The 19,440-nt window shown below is 48.1% G+C and overlaps 1 protein-coding gene across 1 annotated transcript in view; it reads right to left on the bottom strand.

Annotated features, from left to right (window-relative positions):
- The window catches only part of POLR3G (RNA polymerase III subunit G), a 471,818-nt gene that overhangs the window by 132,038 nt on the left and 320,340 nt on the right, over window positions 1–19,440 (bottom strand). Inside the window, exon 5 of the mRNA XM_078677340.1 lies at window positions 5,437–5,490. Coding sequence (XP_078533466.1) covers window positions 5,437–5,490 — 54 coding nt within the window. The remainder of the gene's footprint in view (window positions 1–5,436; window positions 5,491–19,440) is intronic.

Below are 19,440 nucleotides of genomic sequence, written 5' to 3'. Positions count from 1 at the left end.
TAGCTTAATTTGTAAAATAGGAAGTGCCAGGTAAGTAAGTTCTCAGGGGGCCACTGTACCTTGAGGCCCCAATGCCCCCGCCAGTGCTGCCAGTGACAATACCAACACAGTTACTAACCATTGCACTCCTACAATTTAGCCTATTCTAGGCCACCCACAACTATAAGAGTGGCATGGCATCGGATATTATTTATTTGCAATGTATTGTGAGTTGTTAAACACTTGTTTTACTCATCTCAAAATCAAACACACTGCGTCACCATGGTCTGTGGCGTGGAAATGAGACATTGTATACTGTCTGTTGCCATGTGGTGGACTTTTAAATATATGTTCGTTTGGGAATTTTCTATCGCCTTTGTGGTGCATGTAAATCCCAGAACTTTATCTCAGAGGTATAGTGGTTTCTGCCTTCTCATTACTAGAGTACAGTACAGGTGTGCATTATAAAGGGTAGGTAGCTGTTCGGAAATAATTGCACTGCCTGAAAATGCGGTCAGACTCGTCTTGCTTAGTCCAACTTAACAATGCTCTAATACACTCAAAAACTATACTCCACTCTATTTACTGCAAACACTACACCCTTCAACTAAACAACACTATACTCCATATATTACAAAACACAACATGCAAATCCATTACATACCATACCACTCATCTTAAATCAACGCCACTATACTACACACCACTCCATAACACTACACTCTACTCAAATTTAGCAAACTACACTCAACATCAGTGTACAACAAATAGGTATACACTCAATACCACATAATTACTATCCAGATAATTCCACTGCACACCATGCCACATAATTCCACTCCACAAGTCAACGCCACACAATTCCACAGCTAACAATTCCAAGACAACCTTGGGGAGAGGAGTTGGCCTAACGGCTAGGGCGCTCCACCTCGGACCTGGGGATCTGGGTTTGAGTCTCGGTAACGATGCCAAAACCTCCTGTGATTCTGGGCAAATCACGTAATCTCCCCGTGCCTAAAATGAAAGTGTGTCCTCATGTACCGTAACTGGAAAAAATATGTAAAGCGCTCTGATACCTGATTCGGTTCGGGTCTAGTTCGCGCTATATAAAACTCTGCAAAAAAAAAAAAAACACATAATACATACACTCCATAACACATAGGCAAAAGACATTGCCATTTACAGTGCCAATATCTCTAACTCAAACAAATGCGAGACCTATTGCATTTCCGATGCTTAAAAGGCAGTAAAGGCAGTACCCGCGGAGCAGACTGCTCATACTGCCGTGTTAATGCCATGCTCCCACTGCCAAAGGGAGCGGATTGAAAAATGGCTTCATCTCGGACATGAGTCAGCGCGCTGTTACAGCAACTCCACTCATTGGCCCTATCAGTTGCGCCGGGCCCCACAGTAATAGCTAACGAGTAACTGCTTCTCAAAAGGGACCCAGTTCTTTAATGTGTAAAAGAAACTGAAGAGGAGGATGACTACATGCCTTGAACATATATATTGTATGAACATTCTAAAATGGATTTAGTGCTTCAAGATAGAAGGTTATAGCATAAAGGTAGCCTCCGGTCTTGTAAAGAAATCAAGCAGGTGAAATCCAAAAGATCTCCAAGTAAGCATAACACAAAATGTCCCCTTTCCTTCAAGCTCGTTCCTTTTCTATGTACTAAAAAGAATTTGCAATGTAATTCGTCTCGCCTTTGGGACCTTATATGTATTTAGCTATGCAGCACATTAGCCTGGGTGCTGAAACATTTTCTGTTCTTTAACATGGAGGGAAAGTAAGCACCAAACTGCGAACACGGTAGGTATGGGAACACATGGAGAGGAATATGACTCATTACATCGCATAGCAATACCACACATGCCATTACAACGTGGGTATTACTACGCAATGTAAATTACGAGTAGCATTACAACGCAAAACGTTTCCACGACTATGCCTTTACCACGCAGGTCATTTCAACGCAAAGGCATGCATGGTAAAGGTATACTCATGGCAAGGTAAGTGACTCCACCCTACCCTACCCTAAACCCTAATGTAGTACCACTGCACGAACCTCTCCCCACCCCAGTCCTCTCCCTACAATCACACTACACTTCCCTGCACGACCCCTGAAACTACCCTAAATCCTGAAGCACTACCCTACACTACACAAACACTACCCTAAACCACTACCACCAGCACAACCCTCCCCCTACCCCCAGTACTCTCCCTAAAATTACACTACAATACTCTGCATGCCCCCGACACTAACCTAAAACTTAAAACGCTACCCTACACAATCACCACAACACTACCCTAAACCCAAAACCACCAACCCCAGACACTACCCTCACCCTATTCCCAGTCCGGTCCCTACACTCAAACACTACCCTGCACGACCCCAGACACTACCCTAAATCCTAAAACACTACCCTACAACACACAAACACCACAACACTACCCTAAACCCTAGAACACTACCCCTAGTACCACCCTCCACCTTGCCCCAGTCCGCTCCCTACACTCAAACACTACCCTGCACGACCCCCAGACACTACCCCAAAGCATAACTCTATACAAACGTTATAACACTACTTCGACACTACCCTAAACCCTAAAAAAGTAACCCCTACCCCAAGCACAATCCCCCTTCCCTCTCTCTCGTCGTGATTCCTCTCTCCTGGTTCCAGCGTCGACTGAGGGGCGGTGCAAGTCTTCGTGAGGAAACTGAACAGCCTCAGTTTCCTCACATGGATGTGGATAACCATTACATCGCACGCGAAGTAAAAGCACATGCGATGTAATGGTATGCGTAGTAATGGCTATGTGTTGTTACAACGCATGCTTTGTAACGCATGCGATGTAATGGCTGTTTACCCATGGAGAGATCTCTTGCATATCAGCGGCAAATGGTATAGTCCAAAGTTGTTTTTAATATAAATTGGAGCCTTCGGTGGTCATGTCACTGAAAATACAAGATTTGAAAAAAAATATTATTGTCTACAAGTGCTTCTGGAAGACAAGTTTCTATGGTCTGGAATTTAGGGGATGCTAAAGTGATTCTGGTATTTTACTGATCCCTGCTGGTCGTTTTCTATCAAGAAAGTTAAATAGAGGCAGTTGCCAGAAAAATTTAAAAAAACAAAGTCCTTAAGCAGGAAGCAATTCTGGTATTTTACTGTCCTCTACTGGTCGTTCTCTATCAAGACAGTTAAATAGAGGCAGTTGAACAGAAAAAATAGTCCCTAAGCAAAAGTGGAAGCAGATATGTCCTGGGGGCTGATCTCCAGAACCCACAAAGTACATACAACCGATCTTCCAGACAGCGCAAGCAGTGTCTAGGCTCAACCTAAAAACTACCATTTTTACCAGAGGTCTGGGGTCCCTCCAATCATTTCTCCTCATACGTTTCACTCACCTGTTGTCTCCCTCTTGCCAGTGTCACACATGCACTGTATGAGGCATCTATGACCTCCGACAACTCAAATACTAACACCTTTTCTCACAGTAGGACCTGCATAACCCTTATATATAAAGTTGCTTGGATGTGCTTATGGTCATTGTTATTAGCTCCTTTTACTTAGGACGGTGCACCTATATTCCATGTGTATACAATACATGTATGGTGTTATTACTAATACAGTTCTGACTTTCCATCTACGAGGTACATACCACAAATACATTAGGCCACTAACTATCTCAAACAAACATCGTAGATCTTCAGGCTATTGTTTGCACCACGCTACTATAACGTATAAATTCTCATCCACAGAGTGAGAAACAATACTAAAAGCGCAATCCTGTATACATTCAGGTAGAGCTAGGACAGCATCCAGATATCTGCATCAATGAGCACAGCTGGCACCTACAGCCCAGCTTTGTTCAGGGGCTGAGGAGACCAAAGGCAGATCCAGGTAGACAATTCTCTATTTTTTATGATAAACCTAGATATTAACAGGGATAACTTATGTAGGGAAATATATATCATGATTGGGTGGCTCCTCATTCTGTATGCTTTCATGAGAGCTACTATTGCAAATATAACTTGCTCTAGGTTAGCGTTTAATAAATAATTACTAAATGCTTATAGTATCTAGAGAAAGATAGAGAATGTGTGTTTTTAAATGTATAGTGGTGAGAATAGGGGAGCTTGTGAGCTAATTAAACAGAACTCTAGTAAGACTAACTGTACATTCCTAAATGGACCTTACTAGCTCTGTAATATAAGGGAAGGATTTATGGTACAAAGTGGTACAAAAGGGGGTGGTGATGGACGGAGCATCTGAATCAATCAAACACTCACACCCAGTCAAGAGATCTGGGTTTAATCCATCACCGTTCTTTAGCCCACTCTGCCACCCCAGTTCAGACATGGCCATATGCAAATCAGTCTGACCCTGTGCCTCATGGGAACAGTCCAGCCCGAACTGCCAAGCCATGCCTTCCCTGGACCGGAAACAAGCGTCCGAGGACCGGTTTCTGGCATTGCAGCCGTCTCCAGCCCAGCTTGCTTGAATCCAGTGGCAAAGTGAGCAAGGGACTCACATCTGAGCATACCCTGCCAACGTATGGCGAACAAAGTGGTACAAAAGGGGGTGGTGATGGACGGAGCATCGGAATCATTCAAACACTCACACCCAGTCAACAGATCTGGGTTTAATCAATCACCGTTCTTTAGCCCACTCTGCCACCCCAGTTCAGACAAGGCCATATGCAAATCAGTCTGACCCTGTGCCTCATGGGAACAGTCCAGCCCGAACTGCCCAGCCATGCCTTCCCTGGACCTGAAACAAGCTTCCGAGGACCGGTTTCTGGCATTACAGCCGTCTTCAGCCCGGCTTGCTTGAATCCAGTGGCAAAGTGAGCAACATTCCGTCAATCATCTTGTGTGTTTTGCTGTTCACCCTATGTGGGAAGGGTATGCCCAGACGTGGGTCCCGTGCTCACTAAGCCACTAGAGTTAAGCTATCCTGGCTGAAGACGGCTGATAGCCAGAAACCGGTCCTAGGATGCTTGATTCCGGTCCAGGGAAGACATGGCTTGGCAGTTCGGGCTGGACTGTTCCCATGAGGCACAGGGTCAAGTCTAATTTGCATATGGCCATGTCTGAACTGGGGTGGCTTGGTGAGCAAAATAACGGTGGATTAAACTCAGATCTGTGACTGGGGGTGAATGTTTTGCCATTGTGCAACATTCCGTCCATCATCTTGTGAGGATTTATGGGACACCCGTCTGTTTATTCCACTCCGCACAACTGGAAGGCACCCCTTTATGTTCTGGGGATCAAGGAAAATCTAACGTAGGAGACCTGACAATGTTCTTGGCAAGCACCAACAACTTTCTAGGTACCAGGTTAAATGATTTGTCATTTCCCCTTGAGACATTTGATAACATCTACATTGTTTAGAATTTTCTCCAGTTCTAAACTGCCATTAAGACAACTCATATTTCTTAATTATTACCTTTTTTTGTTATCTTTTTCCTTGGTTTTAGTTCTTTTGGAAGGCGTGCCCAGTCTGTATAGGAGAAATTAAAGATGGCTCTTCATTAGCGTAGAGAAAGGGTAACAGAGTAAGACAGTCACTGATGACAAAGTGGGCTCGTTACATATGTGTTATTACGTTCCCATTGTGTGAATTACATAACCATGAAATAATGTATTACAAACACCACACAAATGTGAACCATGAGAAATACGTAAGAATGCACAGTGCCATTTCAAAGCTCCATGCAAGCACTCGGAAGGACTTGAAAAATGTGTTTACAAATATCAACAAGATAGACACCGACACTCCAGGTCCAGAATAATAAAATTATCACCAGAAAAATGCTGGAATTTATATTAGTTGGTGAACTTAACCACATTAAATGGCCAAACAGTACCAAATCATTCAAATATGGCAACTTATTGGCTACTCCATTGTAGACATTCTGCAGCACAGTAGAAAGATAAGGTCGGAAATCATTTATCTGATAAACAAACTGGCATTACAATATTACATGATAAAACATTAATGATCAAAATGCATACAATTTCTTTGATAAAAACTTGACGTGATAAAATGGAGTTCTAACTGCTGACACAACCTTTAAATACATGACATCGAACTCAATTGGAATGTAAATCTAAGACATTGCAAGTGAGCACCAGTCTCTGTGATTAAGAGAACCAAAACTTTTATTTCACGATTAATTCAGGACAGAGAACTCCATGGATGAAAACCATGCAGCTGTTAAGGCAGCTGTTTAGTGCCATGATAATAATTGCCATCATAATTTTAATCCTGTCAAGAAAGACTTTGACCACGTTTTGCCCCACTGGATTTGAACTGAAATGCAAGAAGCATACAGATATCCCAGAAAACCAAGGTGTTCTGCCGCTTAGAGGAACCATGGATTGGAATAGCAGGGCCTAGACCGAAAACAGGTTGGATCTTAACATTTTGCGAAATTCAAGATTTGTTTGTTGTGGATAATAGGGGTGGGCAGAACTCCTTGAGTTTCAATCTGCACAGTTACATAAAAACTCTGTGCGTTTCTGCGTGCGAGTGGTATTTGGCACGCCATGCTGCTCATGCTCACTTTTATCGCCAGGAGCTTGTTACACACCGTGAAATCAGGAAGACCACACCATGTGCCACGCCACAGGGAGCTGCTTCTTTGCTGCTACGTAAGTGTAGCGCTCTAGTGCTCCGAGGGTCTCTCCTGAGCCCCGGAAGCACTAGCACACTATGTATCACTTTCTGGCCAGGCGTGGCCAGAAAGATATAAATAAAAGGACAGAAGTGGCACGGCACTTCCTGTCCGGACCAGCACTCTCAGTGTGTGCGTCTCTTTATTGCATGCCTGCAACGCACGTGTGAATTGACCCCCAAGGCCTCGGGGACAGACGATCCCCACACTGGCGACGAGGGTGGGATCTACATAAACCCCCAAGCGCACCAGCCGACGAAGGCACCGGAGACGCCGGACCACGCACCAGCCTAGGCCCGCCGGCCCAACGACCGGAGGTCCACGCAAGAAACCCAGACGCCGAAGAAAACACGAAAAATCGCCTACCGGTAAGCAGCGGATGCGAGGAGCTGCGTCAGGGACCGGTTCAAGCGACGCGCCGCAGCGAAGCAAGGAAACGCCGAGAGAAGGCCCAGCCGGCCGTCGGGGAAGTGCGCGCATGCGCAGAGGAACGAGGCCGAAGCAGGTGTCAAGCCCCCACCGCGTGAAGACGCGAGGTGAGAGACGCCGCGCACAGGCCCTAGGAGACTGGGGCAGCGCTGAGACGCGCATCCGGCAGCAAGCACACAACAAGCACAAGGCAACTCAAGGGTCCAGGCCAACAAAGGACCGTTATATTGAACTGAGCCAGCGCCAGAGGAGCGAACGCAGCGCCACCCGCGCAAACAGGAAAGCAGAGCACTGCTCACACGGGCAAGTACAAAATAACAAGCACAAGGCAACCCAACAAGCCAGACAAACGCAGAGAAGTCCCATTAAACTCCACCAACACCAGAGTAGTAGACAGCACATTGCCCCGCACGCATGTCAACAGGAGGGACATCTGGAGGGGCCACTGGAGGGGCCACCGGAGGGGCGTCACAGGCAACAGCGCCCCCTGCGGCTCAGGCTCCAGCACCTTCCGCACATGCGCAGTTACAAGCGCTACCGCCCTTCAGTGAACTAATTGACCCAGGGACAGCAGCACCCCGATGGGCAGTGTGGCTGGGACAGCTCAACAATTACTTCACGGCCACCCGAGAAAAAGACAATGAAGTAAAACGCTCCCTGCTCCTGCACTTTGGAGGCACAGAGCTATACAAACTATTTAGACACCTCCCCAACACAGGTGCCGCCAACGACTTTGATGCCGCCGTCAACGCACTGAACGCCCATTTCGACCCCCAGCTGAATCCCCACTACGAGAGGTTCAAGTTCCGTCAAGCTAAACAACGGGAAGGCGAAACAATGGATGCGTTTCACGCACGACTGCGAGACCTGATAAGCACGTGCACCGAGGATGACGAAAAGAAGGAAGTCACAGCTCAACTCATCCAGGGCTGTCGCAACAAGCACCTGCGTACATTAATCTTGAGACAGCCGCGGATATCCCTCGACGAAATATTGATCCTTGCGCGGTCCCATGAACTGTCTGATGCCCGCGCCACCGCGATGGAGGCGGCCCTCAATCCACACCATGAGACAGGGACGGCGATCAAGACAGAACGGGTGGATGCAGTGCGCATGTCGATTCGAGGAAGCAGAGGTCGTGGGACGACGAAATCCAGACGCCAAGCGCCATGCGGCTACTGCGGCAGAGATGAACACGCCCAAGATGGCTGCCCAGCACGTGGGAAGACATGCTCCAAATGCGGCATCCCCAACCACTTTGCCAGCGTGTGCAGAGGCGGCTCCCGAGGGCGGAGCACTCCAGGAAGACGATCAGCCGCCGGAGCGATCAAACAACTGTCGCTAGAGGAACCCACGGCATCACGCTCCACGAGATCACACAAACCACAGCAGCCACAGTACGACGACTCGTCTACAGATGACGAAGATGAGTGCTATTTCGTGTCTTTTGTCAGTGAACTAAAGAAAAGCCGACGACCGCAACCCAAATGCCAGATACAGATCCACGGATCACCGGCCATCGGAGTCATCGACACCGGAGCCACGGTGAATGTGATGGGCATTCAGCATTACAAAGCACTCAACCCCAAGCCAACGCTTGTTCCATCGAAGGCCAGGATCTTCACCTATGGCAGTCACGACCCGCTCCCGCTACGGGGTAAGATGATGGTGCAAGTCCGAGCAGAGGATCATGAAGTCACAACGACGTTCCATGTGATCGACAAGGAGGCGGACTTGTTGGTAGGAAGCAACACGGCGGAAGACCTGGGCCTTATTGCCTTCGCGAACGCAGTACGAGCACTGCAGGTAGAGGACATCTTACTCATGTTCCCCAAGCTGTTCACAGGCCTTGGCACGATCAAGCATCCACCAATCAAGCTACACATAGACCCCACCGTACAACCAATTGCGCTCCGACACCGCAGGGTGCCATTCCACTTGCGGGCCGCAGTGGAGCAAGAGCTGAACATGCTAGAGTCACAGGGGGTGATCGAAAAAGTGTCTGGGCCAACGCCATAGGTATCCCCTATGGTCATAGCCGAGAAACCGAAACAACCGGGCAAAATCCGAATTTGCATTGACATGAGGATCCCAAATAAAGCCATTCGCCGTGAACGACACCTCACACCTACGGTCGATGACATTCTGACCGACTTAAATGGCGCCCAATGGTTTTCCAAACTGGACCTCAATGCAGGATATCACCAGCTGAGACTAGCTGAAGAAAGCCGATACATCACAACGTTCTCGACGCACCTCGGATTGAGACGCTACAAAAGATTGAACTTTGGAATCTCTTCTGCAGCTGAGATCTTCCAGAACACGATCAAAGAAATCCTCTCTGGGCTCCAAGGGGTGCTGAACGTTAGCGACGACATATTGATCCATGCCAAAACGAGCGAAGAACACCACAACAAGCTAAAGGCAACACTGCATAGACTCGCACAGTATGGCGTAACCCTGCACAAAGACAAGTGCCAATTCTTCAGGAAGTCCATCGAGTTCTTTGGCTATGTGTTCGGGTCGGAAGGAGTCGCTGTTGACCCACGCAAGTCAGTGGCCATCAAAAATGCCCCTGCACCAACCACAGCGTCGGAGGTGCGGAGCTTCCTGGGAATGGCCCAGTATTGTGCGAGGTTCATCCCCAACCTGGCCACCATCGCGGAACCGCTGAGAAACCTAACGAAGAAAGAAAACGCATGGCGATGGACTGAGGTTGAAGCCAAAGCATTTGACCAAATAAAAACGGCGCTGCTAGATAGCACAACGATGGCTTACTTCGACACATCCAAACCCACCGAGATAGAGGTTGACGCCAGCCCAGTTGGTCTAGGAGCTTTAATATCTCAGGAAACAGAACCCGGCACGTGGTCACCATTGGCATTCGCAAGCAAAGCACTCACCTCGACCGAGGCAAGATACTCGCAGGTCGAGAGGGAAGCCCTGGCAGTGAAGTGGGCGTGTACTCACTTTCACCTATACATCTCTGGACACCCTTTCCGCATGATAACAGACCACCAACCGCTAATACCTCTGTTCAAGGGCACCGCCCCACATCCACCTCCGAGGATAGAACGCTGGGCAATCCAAGTGCAGCAGTACCAAATGGACCTCGCCTACCGCCCTGGGGCCAAGAATCCCGCAGACTTTCTATCCAGGCATCCAGGCCAAGATGAGGGCCGACAAGCAGAACTTGAGAACCCCACGGAGGACTTCGTGAACATGTTGTCGGCTGCCTCATGTCCCCAGGCCCTCACGGCCGACGCAATCCTACCTGAATATGTGAACGACGCGGTCATCCAGCGGGTGACAGCTGCCATTCAGTCAGGGTCCTGGGAAAACTTTCTGAGGGGCGTCAGTGACTGGAGTGAAGCAGACCGAACACGCCTGACACAATTCTGGAGAGTGCGGCACGACCTCAGCCAAGCAAGCAATGGCCTTATCCTCAGAGGTCACCGAGTGGTCATCCCCAAGACCCTACAAGACAGGGCGACTATCCTAGCACACGAGGGACACCAAGGCACCCGCCGAATGAAAGCCAGGATGCGAGAGAAAGTCTGGTTCCCAAACCTTGAGGAAGCAGTTGACACCGTGGTGCGTCAATGCCGAGCATGCCAGATAACCAGCTCTGCAGACAATCCCGCACCAATCATCACGGAAGAACATGCTCCATCACCTTGGTCATGGCTCAGTCTGGACTTTGGGAGCTTCCCAGATGGGAGAGTCACTGTTGTGCTAATTGACAATTACACGAAGTACCCGATTGTAGACCTTGCCGCCTCCACCAGCTTTGCCAACGTCCGCCCGCTGTTGAGCAAGTCCTTTGCCATGTTTGGAGTTCCTCTTGTCATCAAAACGGACAACGGTCCCCCGTTCCAGGGGAGTGAGTTCAGAGAGTTCCTACACAACCTAGGCATCCGTCACCACCGTATTACGCCCCAGTGGCCCCAAGCCAACGGTGAAGTGGAGCGGTTTATGAGGACAACTAACAAAATCCTGCGAATCGCCACTGCTGAAGGAAAGGACCCAGAGGAAGCACTCCAACTGTTTCTACGGGAGTACAGAAGCACACCCCACAGCACCACGCAACAGTCACCATGGGCGTTGATGTTTGCCGGACCAAGAAGAGACCTACTCCCTATGGCCGACAACTGGGCACCAGCGCCATACTCCCCCGGACACACCCAAGAGAGGCGGAGAAGAACGAATGAGAAAGCAAGTCACAAAAGGCATGCCCGATCCCGGAACATAACACCTGGCGAGACAGTACTAATCCGGACCAGAAGGCCCGGAGGGAAATTCAACACGGCGTTTGAGCCTGAACCGTGGGTCGTCAAGGAAACTCGAGGTACCGCGGTCACAGCTCGCCGGGACGGAGAAGAGGTAACTAGGAATGTATCCTGGTTCAAACAGATACCGGCTACTCGACAACACACACCTGATCACGCAGAACAAGCAGAGGATGAGTCCGAGGCAGGAGCGGGTAGACCCAGTGATGCGAGCACGCTCATGAACACCAATGGCCAGGACGAAGCGATCACCTCTGCACCCAGCCCGAAGGGGGAGCAAGCACCAGCTCGAGGCAGATGGAGGTATGAACTTAGACCTAATCCAAAGCCAAGCCAGAAGCTAGCTGACTTCAGGTGCTGAGCTACCACTGACATTTTGTTTGCAAAAGTTACGTTTTCAAAATCCAAGTTGGGGAGGGATGTAGCGCTCTAGTGCTCCGAGGGTCTCTCCTGAGCCCCGGAAGCACTAGCACACTATGTATCACTTTCTGGCCAGGCGTGGCCAGAAAGATATAAATAAAAGGACAGAAGTGGCACAGCACTTCCTGTCCGGACCAGCACTCTCAGTGTGTGCGTCTCTTTATTGCATGCCTGCAACGCACGTGTGAATTAACCCCCAAGGCCTCGGGGACCGACGATCCCCACAGTAAGTACATTTTCTACTCGAGCAGCAGCCGTCGCACCACGAATAGTTACTAGCACCCGCATTGAGAAAATTTCGGCGGTACCATTCTAGCACCCACAAATTGCTCCAGGGACACATTCTCGATACCCAACTTACCATTAGCAACTGCGAGAAAAAAACTTGGTTGGTGGAGTTTTTCCAGAACTTAATATTACACAGGCATAACGACGCAAACTCTGTGGGAGGAGCAGAATGTATCGCCTACACCTAGTGAATAACCAAACAAAATTGTTAAAGGCTTTGGAAGTTACCACAGAAAAGGCAGGGCCTCCAGTAAAAAAACTTTCCTGAATTTATGAATCGTGATATAATACCAGTACTGGAGTGGAAGACTCTTAAAGGACTGTATAGTAATTGGCCCTCTTTCAGGATTACCCCCAAACGTTTTGGGCCTTCACCCCTGCTGTTTTTGCAATGCGTTTTTGTTGGCTTTTAGGACAATGTGCACTTTACTACTTCTGACCAGTGCTAACGTGCTTGTGCTCTCTCCTTTCAACATGGCAGAATTGGCTTACTTAGACCTGAGATACGTTTTAAAAGGGTTGTCATTGCAGCCAGTGAGCAGTTTGGAACAGCCAATTCAACTTGGGAAAATAAAACCTTTTACCAGACCCAAAAACCCATTTTTTAATACATATACGTCACCTCGAGGGTAGGCCCTAAACTGACAATTTGCAGGGTGCATAGTGCTTAAAAAGTGGGACAGGTTCGGTTAAGTTTTATATGTCCTGGTAGTGAAATACTTTAAATGTTTTCACTACTGTGAGACCTACCTCTCAGATAGGATACTATTGGGTTCCCGTATTACATTTAATAAGTGATACCTTTTGTGTGGTAACAGATTGAAATGTCATGCTTGGTGTCTAAGGGACTGTAATTTAAAACCTTCTTTCATGTTAAAGTTGGATTTTGAGTCACAATTCTGAAAATGCCACTTTTAGAAGGTGGTCATGTTCCGGGCCTAACCATTTGGTGCTTGCAGACTATCTCCCAGGCCACATGACTAGCAGTAGCAGGGAGTTGACTTTTGTGTATTTCTACCTGACTATCACACAAAAGCAGCACTAGCTGTTGGAAGGATGGCCCATCTTGACAGAATGGGAGGGTCAGAGCTGTTCACAGAGCAACTTACATTTAAAAAAAAGCTACCTCAGCTCACACACAAAGAACTTCCCACTCGACGTTTGTGACCCCAGAATATCTGGGATGAGGGCAGGGTGGATGGAAATTCCAGCACCATCTGTGAAGGGAAAGCTCTAGAAATTTCTCCCCACTTCAGAGCTGGTATGTTATAAAAATAGGATCCTCAGACCCACTCTTCAGTTCACTCTCGGAGCTGAGGACTCTCGGGAAGACTGCTAGAGCCTGTGATCTGCTGTGTACTTCATAGGACTGCCCTGATGCTCCAAAGGGACTGCTCTACTGCCTGACGCCTGCCCTGTGCCTACTACTTGAGACCTGCTTTTCTGCTTGCACTCTGGAACACTAGAATGACTCAAAGGGCTAGTATGCTGGCCTATTCAGAGTTACATGGCCACAAAAAGCTCCAACTTAAACCTCCTGGTCCAACGTCAACGACAAGACACGCAAGGTCATGAACTCCATCCACTCAGGATCTCCGTCAGACCCGTGCCCGCACCACGTATTCAACAAAGCAGACGCTGCCATCGCACCCCAACTATGGAAGGTCATCAACATCTCCTACGAAACAGCGACATTCCCGGAAAGCTGGAAACACGCCGAAATGAACGCCCTCCTCAAGAAGCCCAAGGCGGACCCCAAGGACCTCAAGACCTTCCGGCCCATCTCCCTGCTCCTGTTCCCAGTGAAGGTCATCGAGAAAATGGTCAACATGCAACTGGCCCACCACCTGGAGACAACAACATCTTGGACCCGTCCCAGTCCGGGTTCAGACGAAACCACAGCACCGAGACAGCCCTCAGAGACAGACGACATCAGGCGCCAACTAGACAACGGCGAAACATCAGCCCTCATCCCCCCGGACTTGTCAGCCGCCTTCGACACGGTCTGCCATCGCACTTAAAGACACGCCTCCAAGAAGCTGGAATCCAAGAGAAGACCCTTGACTGGACCACGTCCTTCCTCTCCGGCAGAACCCAGAGCGTCCGCCTCCCGCCCTTCCGATCCGAGGCCACCTACATCATCTGCGGCATCCCCAGGGCTCAGCCCGACGCAGTTCAACGTCTACATGGCCCCCCTCGCACAAGTGGCCCGCCAACATGACCTCAACATCATCTCCTATGCCGACGACACCAAGCTCATCCTCTCCCTCACCAAGGACCTGCACACCGCCAAAACCAACCTCCACGAGAGAATGAAGGCCGTCGCCGACTGGATGAAGAACAGCCGTCTGAAGCTGAACTCAGACAAGACGGAGGTACTCATTCTCGGACCCACCCCCTTACCCTGGGACGACTCCTGGTGGCCGACCACACTGGGAACAGCACCGACACCCACCGACCATGCACGCAACCTAGGATTCATCCTCGACTCCTCCCTCTCCATGTCAAAACAGGTCAACGCCGTCTCCTCCTCCTGCTACAATACCCTTCGCATGCTCCGCAGGATCTACTAGTGGATCCCAACCAAAACAAGAAGAATGGTGACACGGGCCCTCGTCAGCAGCAGACTGGACTACGGCAACGCACTCTACGCAGGAATCCCAGCCAAACACCTACGACTACTACAACGCATCCAAAACTCCTCCGCCCGACTGATCATCAACGTCCCCATCCGCAGCCACATCACCCCCCACCTGAGAGACCTACACTGGCTCCCCGCTGAGAAGAGGATCACCTTCAAGCTCCTCACCCACGCACACAAAGCACTCCACAACGCCGGACCAGCCTACCTGAACAGCAGACTCCGCTTCTACACCCCCACCCGCCAGCTCCGCCAGCCTCGCCCTTGCCGCTGTCACCCGCATCCAACGAACAACCTCCGGTGGCAGATCCTTCTCCTACCTCGCCACCAAGACCTGTAACACCCTCCCTACCCACCTACGGCAGACCCAAGACCTACTCGTCTTCAGAAGACTCCTCAAGACATGGCTCTTCGAGCAGTAGCGACACCCCGTCCCCTCAGAGCCTTGAGGCCCTCACGGGTAAGTAGCGCGCTTTACAAGTACTCTGATTGATTGATTAAAAAGCACACCTTGATCCAGCTTGAAGTAAGCTCTGACCCTTTATGTGGTGCCTCCAGTCCAGGCAAAATATGAATCTTGAAACTTAATAAAAATTCTGCCAAATGTTCTCTGGGAGGAGACCGAGACCTTCCTGCTCACCGATCCAGTCCAAGTGAATCGCTGCTGGGCCTTACTTTTTTGGCGCTCCCCCTACATTCTTCTCCCCAGGAGCAAATCCTATTTAACAGCTCCTCACTGAGAGGGTATCCAGCCTCTAGGAGCCCTCATCGAATACAGCTTGCAGCTTTGTCCCACTGACTTCCAAAAAAGACTAAATCCGAACGAGACTTCGCCCAGTGGCTCCTTGATGATGGTGCCTCCTTCTCAGACATCACCAGCTGTCCTGGACCCTCTGAAGTTTACCTTCTCAGACATTTCTCTTCAAAAAGTTCTTCTAAATCAGAAAATAAGGAGAGACTAGACCCCAATCCACCTCCTGTATCTGTACTGCGCTCCATTGTGGTTAGCCTTACCCTTTGCCTTGGTCTTGTGCAACCAGATGTCTGCAGTTGTTGCTTTGATCTTTTAGCCACTAGAGTGCACTAACAACTTTAAAAAATCATAACTCTGTTTCTACTGATTGAATGTTTGATTTTACCCTAGTTTTCTAAATTAGTGTGGGGTTTTTTGTACTGGGTTCACACGTTATTACTGTTGGTCTCCTCCATACCTAATTTACACATTGCCTCCGACTGCTTCTGTGCCAACCTACCAGAAAGATAAGCACATGTTAATTTAGTGGCTTTCTGTGGTTCACCCTGACAAGGGTTGTGGCTGTTGCTTGAGACAGGCCCCAACCCCCTCCTCCAACAACCCAGTTTCTCACAGACTGTAACAAGAGAAGAGAGAGGCCATGCACCGTCAGCTGGTATCAATTCTTAATGCAAAAACATAAGCCCTTACATAAATGGTGCTTGCACATGGGAAGCCAGTGAAAAAGATGAGATGGGTGAAAAACAATTTTTTCTGGTCAGGCCAAGGATAAGATGAGCGTCTGCTTCCTGGAATAGTTGCAGGTTATGGAGAAAATGGCACTATACTCAAACTCAATGAGGCACTGCATAGAAAAGTAATAAAAGGTGCATGTCTTGGAAGCAACTGCTTTTGCAACCTTAGGAATGAACAGCTCTAAAAGGAGAGCACAGTGATATTGCATTTAGGTTAGAGATATTATCAAGAGTTTCCAAACAAAGACAGTGTGTAGTAGTTAGTGCTGTGGTGACGCTCTAGTCACCAAATGGAATATTTACTATTAGGGCTTTCTGATGTAGCTATGTTAAATTATGGAATGCGGAATGTTATGTGAGGAGGGCAATTAACAGCAGTTGCATGCCAGCTGAGGCTGTTGCCAGTTGGGCTGCTGCACAGTCCATGTTTAACGATTTAACCTATTCCTCAACCAACATCTGTAGAGTATTCACAACATATATTGTGGCAACAAGCTGTGAGAAGAGTGCAGAAGCCATGAGCCGCAACTTAATAGACTCTTACCGCATACAAAGGCAGGTTAAATAGTGTCATCTGTTCACAACACTGTCCGTTCACAACGCTGTCCAGTCTGTCGGGAGAGGATGTCAAGAGCAGACAGCGCTAAGCCTGCCGTCTGAAAGCTAGATGTTACACGAAGAAGTTACCCATGTGGCCAAAAACAGGATGAATAAAGCTATCATGGTCAGTGCGCATGCGCAATACAAGGTTGAAGCCAGCAGCACCATTGTTGACCAGCCGACAGCCTAGTGGTTGACATTTGACATTCTACGTGGCCACCAGTTTGCGCAGTGTACAGTAGATAATTTGATGTGCCATTTTTGGGTAACAGCTGATGGTCTAGTGGTTTACACTGTACATAACCACAATTTTGAAATCATGCTATTCACCCATGTAAACCACCATTTTGGGAGTATCGTGTATCAGCATACATCGTAACTTCATGTCAGGATCGAAGTCGGAAACCTAGTGGTGGAGTGGTTAATGCACTCACTGTCAAGCAGGGGGTTGACATCCTCATCTCTTGCGCGCATCGTCTCAGCTTCTCGGTGTTAGCAACACAGCATGGTGATGCAGAAACTATAAAAGATCTTGAGAAATTGTGTACACCCGGTTATTTTACATAACACGCCGTGATGTGCACACCTAAGGTTTGAAGTATGTATTGAGAGGCGCATTGTTTCACAAATACAATGTGGTGATGCACACACCAAAACAATAAAGTCCTGCAATTTGAGAGCCTATTGTTTCATACCCACAGCTCGGTGATGCGCACATCAAAACAAAGGCAGTTTCTTAGTGCACAACTATGAACACACCTGGCTTACAGTATACAGGGGTGATGTCTGGGAAAATGTATCCCGTTGATCTTTTTTTCCAGTGATGAACACACCATTCTAAAGGTACTGAAGATTTACTCATCAGTTGGCATGGAGTACAAAAGTACAATAAGCATAACATTGTGATAATGATATCAGGAGTAACTGTCCCCATAGTTAAAGGTGATGGAGTTAGGTTCCATCAAGTTTCATTATACAATCCGTTGCACCACCATTCCATGAAGTACCCTGGTAATACCCCCATTGTATGAAATAACCGGTTTGATGCTTTTGTTACATATCTGTGGGCAATAGGTGTTTCACATTATGGACTGGAAAGAAAGATGTTTCTCTTGCTCCATCCTCTGGGGTTTGAAGGAAGGTCTGTCTTTAAACATCTACCTCCTCTGGTTGGTATTCAAGGAGAGAATGACCCTGATGAGTATTTAGAGACTGTTAAGAAGTTAGAACTGTGATTTGGCATGCAGCCAAGTCTTGTCATTAGGCACAAGTTCTTCAAGAGAAAACAACGGTCAGGTGAAGATGTGGATGAATTTGTGTCAGCTGTCACGAAGTTAAGTGCAAACGATCAGTTTGAGTGTTTCAATGAGCAACTGGTCAGGGATCAATATATTTGTAAATGCTCAGACAAAACAATCCAACAGAAGCTTCTGTCTATGGGAAATCCTTCACTTGAAGAAATTATCAAAATGGCAAAATGTCTTTAATTGTTCAAAGCTTCTGTCCGGGAACTTGAAGAGAAGTCCCCTGAAGAGGTTCGTGCAGTTAAGATCAATGAGGTTACATCATACTGTCATACCTTTAAAAAAAACCTCAGCTAATCCAGAGTTGTTGGACAATCTCCGCCCCATCCCTCTACTCTCCTACATCTCTAAAATCAGAGAGAAGGTTGTGAATAAACAATTAGTGGCACATATCAACTCACACAATCTTCTACATTCTACACAGTCAGGTTTTAGAGCATCCTTTTCAACTGAGTCAGCACCCCTCTTTGCAACAGAGTCTATACGGAAACGGGTAGACGCCGGTCAGACGGTGGCCTTGGTCCTGTTGGACCTAATCGCCACCTTCGACACGGTATCCCACAAACTACTTCTTCAGCGTCTCCAGGTATGCACACTGGATGGGGTAGCACTAAAGTGGATGTGGTCCTTCTTGAAAGATCGTAGCTTCCAAGTTGTACAGCACCCATATCGATCTAAAATTCTGCCACTCCTTCAAGGGGTTCCACAGAGCTCTATCCTAAGCCCCACCCTTTAATCTGTATATCGGCCCGCTGGCTGATATTATGGACAAGTACAAGATCTCTATGGTGTCATACGCTGATGACACCCAGCTTGTAGTGACCTTGCTCAAGACTCTTGTGAGCCAGAAATACAGTTCTCTTCCTTTCTCAATGATAGGGCCTCATGGATGTCAAATAACTGCCTAAAATTGAATGGTAGTAAGACAGAGGTCATGATCATTGGGAACTCTCCCTCGATCTGGGGTTCAGCCTGGTGGCCCCAAAGACTGGGGCCTGTTCGTACACCTAAAACAGAGGTAAAGAATCTTGAAGTGGGGCTCGATCCTTAACTTTCCTACGAGTCCCATACTAGAAAGGTAGCAAGGAGCTGTTTTAGGACCCTCAAGATGCTATAAAAAAATTAGACATTCTTCCCGTATCAGCAAGAAAACCATAGTTCATATCTTGGTACACTCGCAACTGGACTACAGGAATGTCCTATATCTGGGTACGCCAAAATGCTGCCTGCAACGCCTCCAACAAATTCAAAATGCGGCGGCATGCTGTGTCCTTAATATACCAAGGCGTGCCTCAATGGCAGAAGCCCTTGACT

This window comes from Lissotriton helveticus, chromosome 2_1, assembly GCF_964261635.1.
Source record: "Lissotriton helveticus chromosome 2_1, aLisHel1.1, whole genome shotgun sequence".
In the NCBI taxonomy this organism is placed as follows: Eukaryota; Metazoa; Chordata; class Amphibia; order Caudata; family Salamandridae; genus Lissotriton; species Lissotriton helveticus.
Note: the sequence above shows the minus strand (reverse complement) of the source record. Positions and strands in the feature narration are given on the sequence as shown.